The following is a 13,373-nucleotide window of genomic DNA, read 5'->3' as shown; positions in this document are numbered from 1 at the left end:
AGAATTAGGAAAGGGAAGAATATAGAAGAAAGAGCTGGGTGATTTGTTTCTTTTGTTTCTTTGATCTTGATCTGGGAAAGTAGACACGAAGATGTATTGATATGCAGAAAGACTCTAGATAGAATATTTGTAGATTCTTTTTTTATCAGTTAATTGTCATTTTAAAATTTTAATACAAAATAATAGAAAATAAGGGATTTCACAGAGTTAGTCTTCTGTTAAGTGTGAGGACAGGTGTCAAAGAATGGAGTATGTGACAGAATTGGGATAGAGAATTTAGGGACAGCTGATTTCCTCCCCATTGTTATCACGTTCAAATCGAACCGTGTTGACTATTGAATCAATCCCAGACACAGGATTTTGCTCATTAAATTTCTGATGTAACATCTTTCAATTCACGCAATGAATGTTAATATTCAATTCACACAATAAATTTCAGATTAATATTGGTCCCAGTGAACATGTCAAAGCCATCAAAACTAAACCATCCCAGATATATACCAACTATATCGGATTTGATCTTGTCAAATGGTTCGTTCTTGTTTTTATTAACTTAGTTAAATTTGGAACATTCTTCACGGTTGTAGTTTCGATGAAATGGAGGAGGAATATTGAAAAGATTGGGATTGGTAAACTGTGAAGTGTGAACCGAACACAAAGTAAACGAAGAGAATCCATCACACTCCATGTCCATTCGAAACAAATTCAATGCCTTCACATTTTGATGATGCATGCAAACGTTTTTGCTTATCTGAAATTTGACTTCTTCAATGCCACCCCAATAAATTAAACTAGTATATATGAAGCCGATGACATTCGCCAAGATTCCACCGTCCCATGCCATTCGTGAGGTCCACCATTCGATCAAAGAAATCTTTAGGCATGTGTAGCGTACAATAACTCGACAATTATGAATCACTTAAGCTAACTATATAATCGGGGCTACCGCATGTATACAAAATGTTATTACGTTATGCAGATTGAGAATTTAGAGTTAGTATACTATTTGAATTAACGGAATAACATTATATAGCGCGAGCAGTTTAAAATAATATCATTAGTTCATTACTATTTCAAAAATCATTTAACTATTATACTATTTCCGATCATTAAATTACATTTCATTACAGTGCAACAGAGAAATTAGGGTGCGGGAAGATTATCTAATGAAGACATGTTGTGATCGAGCCTAGCTAATGGATCACATGGTCAACACTTGTCACCATAGGTGACTCCTGTATGCAAGAATATTTACTCCATCCCACAATAAAATAGCCTGATGATAAGGCCAATTATAAACCTCCATGCCTCTCTCACTAGCTAGACAGTCTTCACAGACAGGTAGCTTAGCTCTTCAACTCCACCGTACCCTCTCCTTATTCCATATGCCTCCATTACACATCTTCTTCTCCTTCTCACTCTTCTTCCTCTTTCCTCAAATAGCGAGGGCAGCTTCGGCCGACTGCTCCATATCAAGCTGCCCTAACGGCCCACCGGTCCGATTCCCTTTCCGGCTCAGACGCATCCAGCCCCCTCTTTGTGGCTATCCAGGGTTCGACCTCTCATGCAACAACCAGACCCTACTCACCACGCTCACCCTCCCCGGCTCCGGAGCCTTCCTCGTCCAGCGCATCGATTACAAGTCTCAAAAACTGTGGATCGACGACCCCAACGCCTGCCTCCCCAAAAGGCTCCTATCCCACCCCTTCAGCCACCACGACACTCCGTTCAGTGTCGTTGGCGGTTCCAAGAACTACACCTTCCTCAACTGCTCGTCGTCTCAGACGACGTCAACATTACTGGCCACCGCCACGAGTATTTCTTGCCTCAGCGGTGGGGAGTACACGGTCTATGCTGTTCCCTCGAGTGCATACTATGCTTCTGCACCGGCAGCGGCACCGTCATCTTCGGCGTCACCGGAATTATGTTCGGTGATTTCGACTGCTTTGGTTCCGAGAGAAGTGATGTATGAGTGGGAAGTAAATATGGCTGGGGAGGTTACCCGCGGTGTTGCCGTGACGTGGTCGCAACCGGATTGTAGTGATTGTGAAGCCAGGGGTAAAAATTGTGGGTTCGACACAGATACAGGTCAGAATAAGATCATGTGCTATGACCGCAAGAAAAGCCATGGTAGGTTATTTTCTAACTCTGATTTTACGATGTTGGCTACTTTCAATAACCTAAACTTCAATCTATTGCCTAGGATTCATATATTACTTTTGTCAAAAATTAGCCAAACCAAACATTTCACATAGCTTATGACTGTGATTTTGCATGCTATTTTTCATAATCAAATAAAAAATCAGACAATATTAGTTTAATCAGGTAGCGCATGTTTTAGCTAGGAAAACGCTTTTGCTTCCTGCATTTCAGGCTTGGGTAGAGGATGGACCTCCTTGGCTATCCGAAGTACTTATATCCGATGTCAATATCTCAATTGCTTAGTAAATGCTTCTCATTTCTCAAAAAAAAAAAAAAAAATTCGAGGTAGATGTTCGGGCCGTCTCCCTGGTGTACATACTATTTTACGTATTATTTTCTTAAAAGCTAAACTTTTTGAGTATTTATTTGATCTTAGTTATATTAATAGTTATGTAACTGTTTTCTTTTTATGTCCTTTTAAGTGAAAATTATTCTATGCATCAACCGTGCTAATGCTAGAAGGAAACTTTTCTTTTTTGAGAATATGCTAGAAGGAAACTTAATTGATGCAACGTTGACACCGTTTTCGATCAGCACAGTGTTTCACAGTTTTACACACTGGTCTAGAAGTCCAAATTCCACCCAAGTTGAACGACCCCCGAGAGAAAGATCAACCATTGATCGTTGATTTAAGTACCTCATTAGACAAATTATTATTGTTCAATACATTAATTGTTAAGTCAATAATGCTCGCCAGAGGATTCATGTTGCATGTCTGTCCCTCCTTCATACCAAGAGTTCAATTAGGTGAGATCTCTTTCCTCGATCCCTCGTCACCAAGGCTACTGTGTGGCACTGAAATCAAGCTAATGGACACGGCATGGCGATTTCAATTGCTCTGGTCCATGTCCTCACCTTCATAGTCAACCCAGAAAATGAGGGGTAGTTGCTCAAACGCGGAGCTTTGACTGAAAGTTCCATGCTTACCAATATAGTAATTAAATCAAGAAAGTCCCCCTAAACATGTTTAGTTACTTGACGTTGACATCACTTTTTCGATTCAATATCCTAGCTAGCATCATGTAATTAGATACCATATTTACGGATCACATTCTCTACTAACTTACTGGTATAAAGAATACGATTGATATTCATGCTTTCGGAAAGTTATTTTACCTTGAATTCTAATATTTCCTTAAGCTTTTATACGTATAAAGGGTATAAAATAACCCTTTACTTTAAAATTAATGGAAGTTTTTATTCGATTTTGATGTCAATTACATTTTGACATTTTCAATATTCTTCAACTCTCAGTTCTCCCAAGAGGTGCAAAATACGGCATAATCATAGGTGTGGGAATACCAGGGCTCTTATTCATCCTTGCTATCGCAAATTACATCTACAGCAGGTTTTTTGGTCGCCGCCACCAGCCAAGCACAGACGACCTCTCCACCTCCACTGCTCTGCAATCCACCAACATCGTGGTGGGCCTTGACGCCCCAACCATTGAGTCATACCCCAAGACTTTGCTGGGGGAGAGTCGGAGATTGCCCAGGGCCAACGACAACACGTGCTCAATTTGTTTGGGCGAGTACCAACCCAAAGAAGCACTGAGGACCATACCGGAATGCAACCACTACTTCCATGCTAATTGCATAGACGAATGGCTCAAACTGAATGCCACGTGCCCAGTATGCCGGAAGTCACCGGAGGGGTCATCTTCAGTCACCCCTTCTTCTTCAGTCACCCCTTCTTCTTCAGTGTCCTCATCAACATCGTCTTCTTTAGCATCAGTAGTACAATAGACTTTCTATGTCTTTTGGTTTCTTAGTTGTTTGTATGCCTTATTTTTTGGCCATTGTTTATAATCAAGGTATGCTTGTTTTTTTTTTTTTTTTCTTTGAACAAGAAGGTATGCGTGTTATTAGATTGGTGCATGTATATAATACATATATATGGGATTGACGGATATAGATTGATTTACCTATATATCTGGTATATGGTGCACGTATAATCAAGCTCTGATTTTTACCTAAAAATTAATTTACGCATCACACCAACAATTTAAAGTTTTCTAGCAGTAATTAATTATATATTGAAGCCTTGAAGGGTTTGCACCTTGGCCTGAGCCTAAGCCCTCGAATATTGAAGGTCTTGCACACTGGCCTTCTGATATTAAAGGTTGGCACTGTAGGACAATTGACATTGAATATCGGCACACTGGACAGAAGTGACTCGGCTCCAGCCAACTGACAAAGCAATCTCCATGATAAATGTGTGAGCAAGGAAATCGAGTAATCATCTGTTGCCCGTTGGTGATCAAGGCCCTTCAAGCAATTGACACATGAAGGCGTCCGTTTAATAGTAGCTTCATCCAAACTATCAAGTCTCACTTTCTCCAAATCCCGAACAGTTGGTTTAGTTGCAGGAAAAAGTCCACCGTTGTCCACAAAGGTCGCATCCCCAAAAGCAACCACAATAGGCATCTTAGGGACGCGGCCATGTGCCCAATTAAAAACTTCTTCATCCAGCAAACCATGTAAGGTTAATGCTTTGTCTTGCTACATATTATAACTGGAATCTACATCAAATGGATGTTAATAATGCTTTCTTACATGGTTTGTTGAATGAAAAAGTTCATATGACTCAGCCTGACTCTCATACCATGAAAGCTTGAAGAAGAAGAAATAGAAACAGAAAAAGTAGAGAGAAAATGAAACAAAGTGCTAGCTGAATATATATTTCAGATAATGATCAAAGTGTGTGGGTAGAGAGTTTATATAGTAGCTGACAGGGGCGGAACCAGGATTTTAAGGTTGGGGGGGGTCCAAATTAAAAGATTTTGTTCAACAACAAATAATTTTTTTTCCTTAAAAGAAATAAACTAATAATTGTACCATTTATGCTATTGATATTTGTCTAATGCAATTAGTTTATTTGGTTAAAAAAAAATTATTGCATATGAAATTGACCACCATAAAAGAGAAGATAAATGCTATGAACCTTATTAGAGAATACTAACGGAAAAAAAAGGAAACAATTTTGATATTATGATCAGATTACACAAAAGGAGAGAATTAAAGATCAAAATGTATTAAGGGGAAATTACTGGTCACTCCCTCAACTTTTGGGGCGTCGACAGTTCAGTCCCTCGTATCATAATTTTAACAAGTAGCTCCTCAGACATTCAAATCTTGCACAATGTGGTCCAAAATGACTATTTTACCCCTCACTTCCTTTTTTTTTATTTTTTTTTGTCTCTCTCTCTCTCCCCCCCCCCCCCTTCTCTCCTCGATCTGTTCTTCATCTTAACCATTTTACCCAGAAAATATATCCATACCAATATCATACCCAGAAAGCTTATTTCTTCCTCGTATCTATTCTCAGACAAAATCAATTGATCTTGATTCTTTTCTGAATAAACCCAGATCATACCCACAACTTATAACCAAGTTTTTTGCTCAAGATCAAGCACAAACTCATACCCAGAAAACCAAGAACAATTTCTATTCTTCAATACACCCAGTACCCATACTATACAATCAATTATAGTAATTGAATCTTATGTTAACTCAATTATATAAACCTCAATTATATCATGTTGACTACAATTATATGGTTTATGCCATCCAGAAGACAAGAATTCAAGATCAAGTGGAAAATGGAAATAGCTGAAATTTGAAAACTTGAAATCAACCCATTTCAACAATTCAAGGCTACGGTCTAATGGGTCAATACCATTCTAAGAAGTAAGAACCAACAGTCCAACAACTCAACTAGTTACAAGTCATAAGATCAAATCGACGGGGGAGAAAAACTAGCCCAGAAAAAAACTCGACGGCACCAATGCAAAGCCCTAAATCCAGAGGTTTTTGCAGCAATTAGTGAAGAACATCATGCACCTCAAAATGAATCCTGCCAATTAATCCTCTTAGATTGACAAAATCAGGCACACCCATCAATCAATGCAATTTGGTCTTAATTCAATATTTGAATATCGCCGCTGGGGAAAACAAGAACATACCAACCTGATTGGTCATGTTGGGCAATCAACCCACTGCCACAACTTAAGAGAGAGAGAGAGATTTCATCTGCAGCACATCATCTGCAGCACCAGCCCTTCCGACGACCAAGACCAGTGACTCCGAGATCTTGAGAAGCTGGTATCATCGACACCGACGAGCCAGACGCCGGCGACCAAGAAGGCCAGATCGTCCGCTCTTGTTTCGACGACCCGGGGTGCACACGATCTTCGTCTTCGACTTCTGATCCATCGATCACCTCTCTCTCACGATTTTTTTATGTCTGGGTAAATGGTTAAGATGAAGAACAGATCGAGGAGAGAAGGGGGGGGGAGAGAGAGATAGACAAAAAAAAAAGGAAGTGAGGGGTAAAATAGTCATTTTGGACCACATTGTGCAAGATTTGAATGTCTGAGGAGCTACTTGTTAAAATTATGATACGAGGGACTGAACTGTCGACGCCCCAAAAGTTGAGGGAGTGACCAGTAATTTCCCCATGTATTAATTATGCATGAAATCGTTTGTACAAATGGGGAGGGGGGTCCATAAATACATTTGACTGTGATTAAGGAAAATTATTAAAGTTAATTAATTTTTTTAGGAAACTGGGGGGGGGGGGGGGGTCCGGACCCTCCCGGGCCTTTATGTAATTCCGCCCCTGGTAGCTGAAGGACACACAAACGAGTGACAGGTGTCACACATCCACAGCTCAAGGCTAACAAATCAAGCAACAGAAATCGTAATTAGTTACACTAATTAACTAGTAATTAACAGACTAATTACTAATTAACTCCATAAGCTTAACACAGTCAAACTTCTTACTAACATAACAGGCATTAATCTCTTAGCAACATACTGTTTTTAACAAAAAAGAAGCTAGAATTTGGACTAACTTTTATGTGATTGAAATGCATTTTACCCACAATCGAAAGTGAAATCAAATATTCTTAGGGTTAGTATGTATTAGTAAAGATTGTGAATTCAAAAACGCAACTGACAAAAGTATATAGTACGTAGTACCTAGCTCATACATTTGCCCTTGTACATGGAAAGTAACATTGATCAGCTTCCATTTGCCGAAACATGTATTTTAGAATCAGTTCATTGCCTCCTACGAGTCTAATTGACTATGTCAATGCATTTTAGCACCAATGGAAAATCCTTATTGTTATAAGGGTCGGCTAATATTCGATCTGCGAAAGAAGTCTTATCAACAAATTTGGCGTTCAACTATGGAATGTAGTACGCAGGCCAGATTCCGAACTACATGTCATCCAAAATGGTTCTCTAACGTATGTAGGCCGGTACATTACAATAATCTCAAAACATATTCCACCCGAGACAGTTACAAACTTACAATGTTACATAGGTATTATTATGATTAATTAATGGAGAGAAACAAAGATGTTGTGTCATATGTGAACGCCTATTGTCATAATAAGGCAGCGACCGTTACACAGAGATATTCCCGTACTATACATTCTAATGGCTATCTTGGAACTCTTTAGCTTCTTCTTATTCATCTTTTTCCTTCCTCACCTAGCATCCGCCTCATGCAGTGCAGCAAAATGCACCCACAGAGGGCCCCGGGTTCGATTCCCATTCTGGCTAACAAACCGCCAAGACTCGCGCTGTGGGTATCCAAAGTTTGGTCTCATATGCGATAGTGAAAGGAAGCAAACCGTTGTCACTCTCCCGTCTACGTCGGGAGACTTCTTCGTCGACAGCATCAACTACAGGGACCAAATGGTATCGATCATCGATGCCACCGGGAACGGCTGCCTCATCAAGCGGTTCCTGGACCAGGAAATCAGCCTCGTAGATTCAGCCTTCTTATTTGCGAATGGTAATCAGTACAAGTTCTTCAATTGCTCGCCTAAAGCAGAGGAAGTACTAGCTTATTATCCAACCATCTCTTGCCTCATCAGTGACGACAGCAAGGTCATTGCTGTGCCATGACTGCCATCAATATCGTCTGGGCCACCAATAGTACCGTCTGATCTTTGCTCTGTGATGTCGGAAGCTTTCGTTCCGGTGGACTCCACTCCATTTCTTCCACCATATGTATCTCAGTGGGAAAATATTAACTTTGGTTTTCGGTTGGCGTGGGCTGAGCCTGATTGTGGTTACTGTGAACTAACTCATAGAGCTTGTCGGTTTGAGAATGCTACAAGTTGGCAGATTGGTTGCTCTGGTCGAAGAGGTTTGATGAATTTCCTAATCTTAATCTTAATATTTTTTTAATTATTTTTTTTATCCTAGAACAAGAATTTCTAAAACAAATACTACTTGTTATAGAATGATGCTGACTACATATATCATTTACAATTTGCGTACGGGAATGTTATAGCCTTTGCCATTTTCTGTGTGTTAATATTGTGGTTAATTTATTAGTACTTAATTAAGTTCTTGACCATGAATTAATGGAAGGCAATTCTAAGTTGCCATTAATTAATTTCAGGTCTCTCAAATGCTGCAAGAACTGGCTTAATTATAGGCCTGGGAATCCCGGGGCTTGTGGGCATTTCTGGGCTTGCAATGCTTATAACGGACAGGATGAGGACCCGTCGTCAGGGCAACCACACAACCATGGAACTATCCACGGTAACTAATGAACAATCTCCAGTAGTCACAGCAGTGGCCGGCCTTGATGCTGCGACCATCGAATCGTATCCTAAGACTCAACTTGGTGAGAGCGTGGATTTACCTAGCCCAAATGATAAAACTTGCTCTATATGTTTGGCCGAGTACCAGCCCAAGGAATCTCTCAGGGGTATACCTGTATGCAACCATTATTTTCATGCTATATGTATAGATGAATGGCTAAGAAATAATTCGACTTGTCCGCTTTGTCGGAATCCACCTGATCGACAGTAATGAAATATGCAACATAATCATTTTGTACGTCTTGATTATATAAGTTCCTGGTTCTAAATACAGTACATAATACAAGCAATTTTAGTATATTTCAACGAGTTTTAATTTTGATATTTTTTTTTTGTTTTACTTTGGATATTGACTAAAAATGTACTTGGTTCTATAAGTTCAAGGTTCTACACAAATTAAATACATCACAGAGAGAAAGAAATGGTGATGCCAATTTTGAATTAATCAGAATATTTATAATAATTCTTCCTATATCTAGGGTGAGATAGATCTGATGTAAACCTAGTTTAATATAAACTGAAAGGCTAGCTAGCTAATTTTGATAATCAGATGCTGAAAAGGAATCCAATTTGATTCATGGTCCCATCTATTTGACTTGGTTCATATACTCGCAAGCATAAGAATTGTGTCAAGTAAGGGAAGTATTTAGACCTCAATTATTGTACCTCAAGAGTGTTGGACCTAAACAAGGTAATTGGCTCTAGGATAACTCGAAAACATACAATGAAAAAATAAAATAAAATATTTACACAAAGCACCAAGCCTCGGCAATGCTTGGCTTAGCTCACATCAAGCCTATTGAAAGTCACCAACTTGTAGCCTAAAGGGTTATATGCACAACCAAGCATTGCCGAGGCTACAATTAAAAGTCACCAACTTGTAGCCTAAAAGTTTATATGCACGTTTGCCTCATCAAGCGGTTCATTGACAATCAAATAGGTTTTCGATTTCCTACTTGAATGACTTTGGACTGTACTCATTCCTTAATTGCTCGCCCAAAGCAGAACAAATAACTTCGCATCCAAGTATGTTTATTCTGTGTTGATTTGATCCAAGTATTGTTTGATGAAGATTCTTTGATATGAAAGATTGCTACTTGTTCATAGTTGATTGACAAGGATTTCAAGGATATATTTGAAGTAGATTTGTCTGAGAATTGTAAGCAGGGGATCTGCAGGCTTTAGAGATTATGTGTTGTCTGGGTGTTATTTCAAGAAAGGATTAATTTACTGCTGTTTTGTATTTCTACATTCAAGAAAGTATCTTTTTGCTTCAGTGCTGCCCTGAATCATGAAGAATGCTGAGCTATAGAATTATCTACTCTCTAACTTAGATGACTCTAACTACGTATCTTGGAGATTAATTTATGTTAGAATCAATGTTGGTGGAGTGTGATCTCTAATGGGATATATTGATGGATCTGTCCCTTATCCTTTTCAATACGAGGTTGCACAAGAGGTTGGAATTACTCCTCAGCTTACAGAAGAGTATAAGGAGTACTGGAGGAAGCATGACTCTGCTATAATGGCTCTACTAGCTGGTACTTCGTCGTCTGATGCTCTTTCATTCATCATAGGGAGTAAAACCTTGAAAGAAGTCCGGTTTTCGCTTGATGAGAGATCTGCTAAACTTTCAAAGTTCAAAGCTTTTGAGCTCAAGTCATCCATGCATAATATCCAGAAAGGTAATGATAGCATTGACAAGTATCTGCAACACATTAAAGCTGTAAGGAATCAACTTTTTGTAGCTGAAGTTTTTATTCCTGATGAAGATATAGTGACTTTGATTTTGAATGGATTGCCTTCTGAATTTGCAACCATAAGGATTGTCATCAACGCTCAACAGTCACTGATCTCTTTTAGTCTTTGAACAATGCTACTGGATTTTGAATCTGATATCTCTCAAGAATCAAGATCACTTGCCCTTGAACATGTGACATCACTTGGCAAGTGAACCATACAAGAATGGAGGATGACAACTTTCAAGGAGATTCTTTTGGTACAAATACTGTTGACTCATCCAACTGATCAGTGTTTCAAGAACAGTTCTAATAATTACAACAACTTCAATCAAAGAAGAAGAGGCCCTCATGCTAATTTTGGAGGTTATGCTTCCAATGTTAGGATTGATATGTTATTTATATTATGACAGATGTCATATAACTAGTATATGAACCACAATATTAGTTAGGTTGTAGGTGTTGGTATAAAAAGCCCACTCTCTCTTCCTGTATTCAGTTTTGTCATTGTACAATTATCAGAATACAACAAAAGTCTTCTTCTCTCTATATCGTTCTTTTCATTTTCCTCTGAGAATTAACAAAACTTTCAAGCTTTGTCGGAATCCACAGGATCCAGAGTAATGAAATATGCAGCATGATTATTCTGTACATCTTGATTATGTAAGTTCGACCATTGAATGTCTCCATCTCACCCTAGAAATATGCAACATGATTATTCTGTACATCTTGATTATGAAGTTCGACCATTGATTATGTACATAGAGCATCTTTAGCAAACTCTCTATTTTGGCTTCTTAGCTATTTTGGAGAGCATGTTTAACTTTTTTTTATATATTTTAGTACCTGCACTAGACTCCTAAGTGGCTCTCTATTATAACTTTTAGCTATCTCGCTCCTAAATATAGAGAGCGAGATGAGACTCTCTATAATTTAAAACATTCATTTTGAGTTATTTTATGTAATTTATAAATATATTTAAACCATTTAATATTCATTTAAAAAATAATATAAATTCAAAACTAGCCAAAATAGAGAGCACTGATGCAGACGTATTTCTAAAGTGGCTAGCCAAAATGACTTTTTAACTATTTTAGCTAAAATTTGACTAAAAAAAGGCTAGCATTGCTAAATATGTGGTTTACTTGTTTTTATTAGGTTTTACTTTGTGTCCGTCCTAATTGGTACAAAAAACGGGGTGTAAAGTTTGGTTTCCATCCCACAGAGCCCATTATGGCTTCCTTGGTAATCTTCACCTTTTATTCTTCTCCTCCTTCCTCCTTCCCATAGCATCCACCTCCTGCAGCGGTAAATGCAGTTCCCACGGCCCAACAGTTAGATTCCCGTACTGGATAGGAAACTGCGTCCCCGTCCTATACCGTTGTGGAACATCAAGGTTTGATGTCTCATGCAATTACGATCAAAGGCAAACCGTTATTTATCATCCATATTCAGGAAACGATCGACTTCATCGTACAAGAGATAAACTATTTGGACCAAATTGTATCGATCAGCAGGGAAACTATTACATGGTCCCGGACCATAGTACACGTGGTGGTCCAGGTTGATATTATTGGTACATGTGACCCTTAATGATTTATGATTGGTCTCTTAATTTTTTTTTTCTTTTTTCACCTCCTTGCATGGTCCCCACCACATTCGAGTGATATTATTGGTGTGGTAGTCCCAATGACAGTGCTACGTGATACTCCGAGACCACATAATAATTCCTCAGATAAGCGACACCAGCAACTGCCTCATCAAGCGGTTCGTTGACAATGAAAATGGGTCTTCTATTTTCACCCTTTTCGTACTTGAATGACTTTGGAGTTTGGACTGTACACATTCCTTAATTGCTCGCCCAAAGCAGAACAAGTAACTTCGCATCCAACCCTCTCTTGCCTTAGTAGTTAGTAATGACAATACTACAAGGTCATTGCTGTGCCATCATCGTGGTCGCAGCAAGCTGAGAGGCCTGCACCATCGTTTTCTGATGATATTTGTTATGAGATTGCGGAAGCGATGATTAATGATTCCAATCGAACCAAGAAACCATAAAGACCCACCAAATCCATCTGATTGGGAGAACCTTTTTTTTTGGTCAATGATTGGGAGAACCTTAACTTCGGTGTTCAGTTGACATGGGACGACATTGAGTGTCAGAATTGTGAAGCATCTGGTAAAATTTGCCAACTTGATCGGTCTGGGAAAGTCGAGTGTGGTTCAACTAATGGTACGTTGATCACCCTCTTGCTGCTGCTTATGGCTTAATTATGTGTAAATTACACAATAATTAGCTCCATAATTAGATTTAGAGTTTAGCGTTTTATGGATAAGGTTTGTAATATCTGTCGGAAATATGTATAAGGTTTGCATATTTCTCTGAAGGAAATAATCGAAATATAATCAATTCTTTTTGTTTTGATCAATGAAATATAATCAATTCAAATACCTTTTATCACATAGTGTTGGATATAGGCAAAACATAATCAGAAGAAAAATAGATGAGCCCTGCTACCTTATAATGAGACCGTCTATCAATTTTTTGGTGCTGATATTGGTTATGTTAAAAAAATAACATCTTTTGTAGGCTTGAATTTAATTATCTTATCAATATAAACTCTAAACTTTTACATGATAAGTTATAAATTGGTCTCACTTCCATTAGTTCCATACAATTGTAGATCCGACCTAGCTATCCCCAAGGTGGATCATTTTTCTTACTGATCTTATATATGTGTGTAGATATAGATCTCTATTCGTCATAGAGGTCTAATGTGATGATATGAAATTTTTCAGCAATA

The 13,373-nt window shown here is 38.5% G+C and overlaps 2 protein-coding genes across 2 annotated transcripts; both read left to right on the top strand.

Annotated features, from left to right (window-relative positions):
- The first annotated feature begins 1,211 nt into the window (after window positions 1-1,211).
- LOC133743928 (putative RING-H2 finger protein ATL21A) lies at window positions 1,212-4,111 on the top strand. Its single transcript, XM_062172003.1, has 2 exons — window positions 1,212-2,130; window positions 3,457-4,111. The coding sequence occupies exons 1-2, from the start codon at window positions 1,305-1,307 to the stop codon at window positions 3,945-3,947; spliced, it is 1,317 nt and encodes a 438-aa protein (XP_062027987.1). The 5' UTR covers window positions 1,212-1,304; the 3' UTR covers window positions 3,948-4,111.
- A 3,556-nt stretch (window positions 4,112-7,667) lies between these two features.
- Window positions 7,668-9,130, top strand: LOC133742497 (putative RING-H2 finger protein ATL69). The gene is made up of 2 exons (XM_062170175.1): window positions 7,668-8,367; window positions 8,626-9,130. The coding sequence occupies exons 1-2, from the start codon at window positions 8,178-8,180 to the stop codon at window positions 9,039-9,041; spliced, it is 606 nt and encodes a 201-aa protein (XP_062026159.1). The 5' UTR covers window positions 7,668-8,177; the 3' UTR covers window positions 9,042-9,130.
- The last annotated feature ends 4,243 nt before the right edge of the window (window positions 9,131-13,373 follow it).

This window comes from Rosa rugosa, chromosome 4 (assembly GCF_958449725.1).
Source record: "Rosa rugosa chromosome 4, drRosRugo1.1, whole genome shotgun sequence".
NCBI classification, from domain to species: Eukaryota; Viridiplantae; Streptophyta; class Magnoliopsida; order Rosales; family Rosaceae; genus Rosa; species Rosa rugosa.
This window is presented reverse-complemented; position numbering and strand designations above follow the sequence as displayed.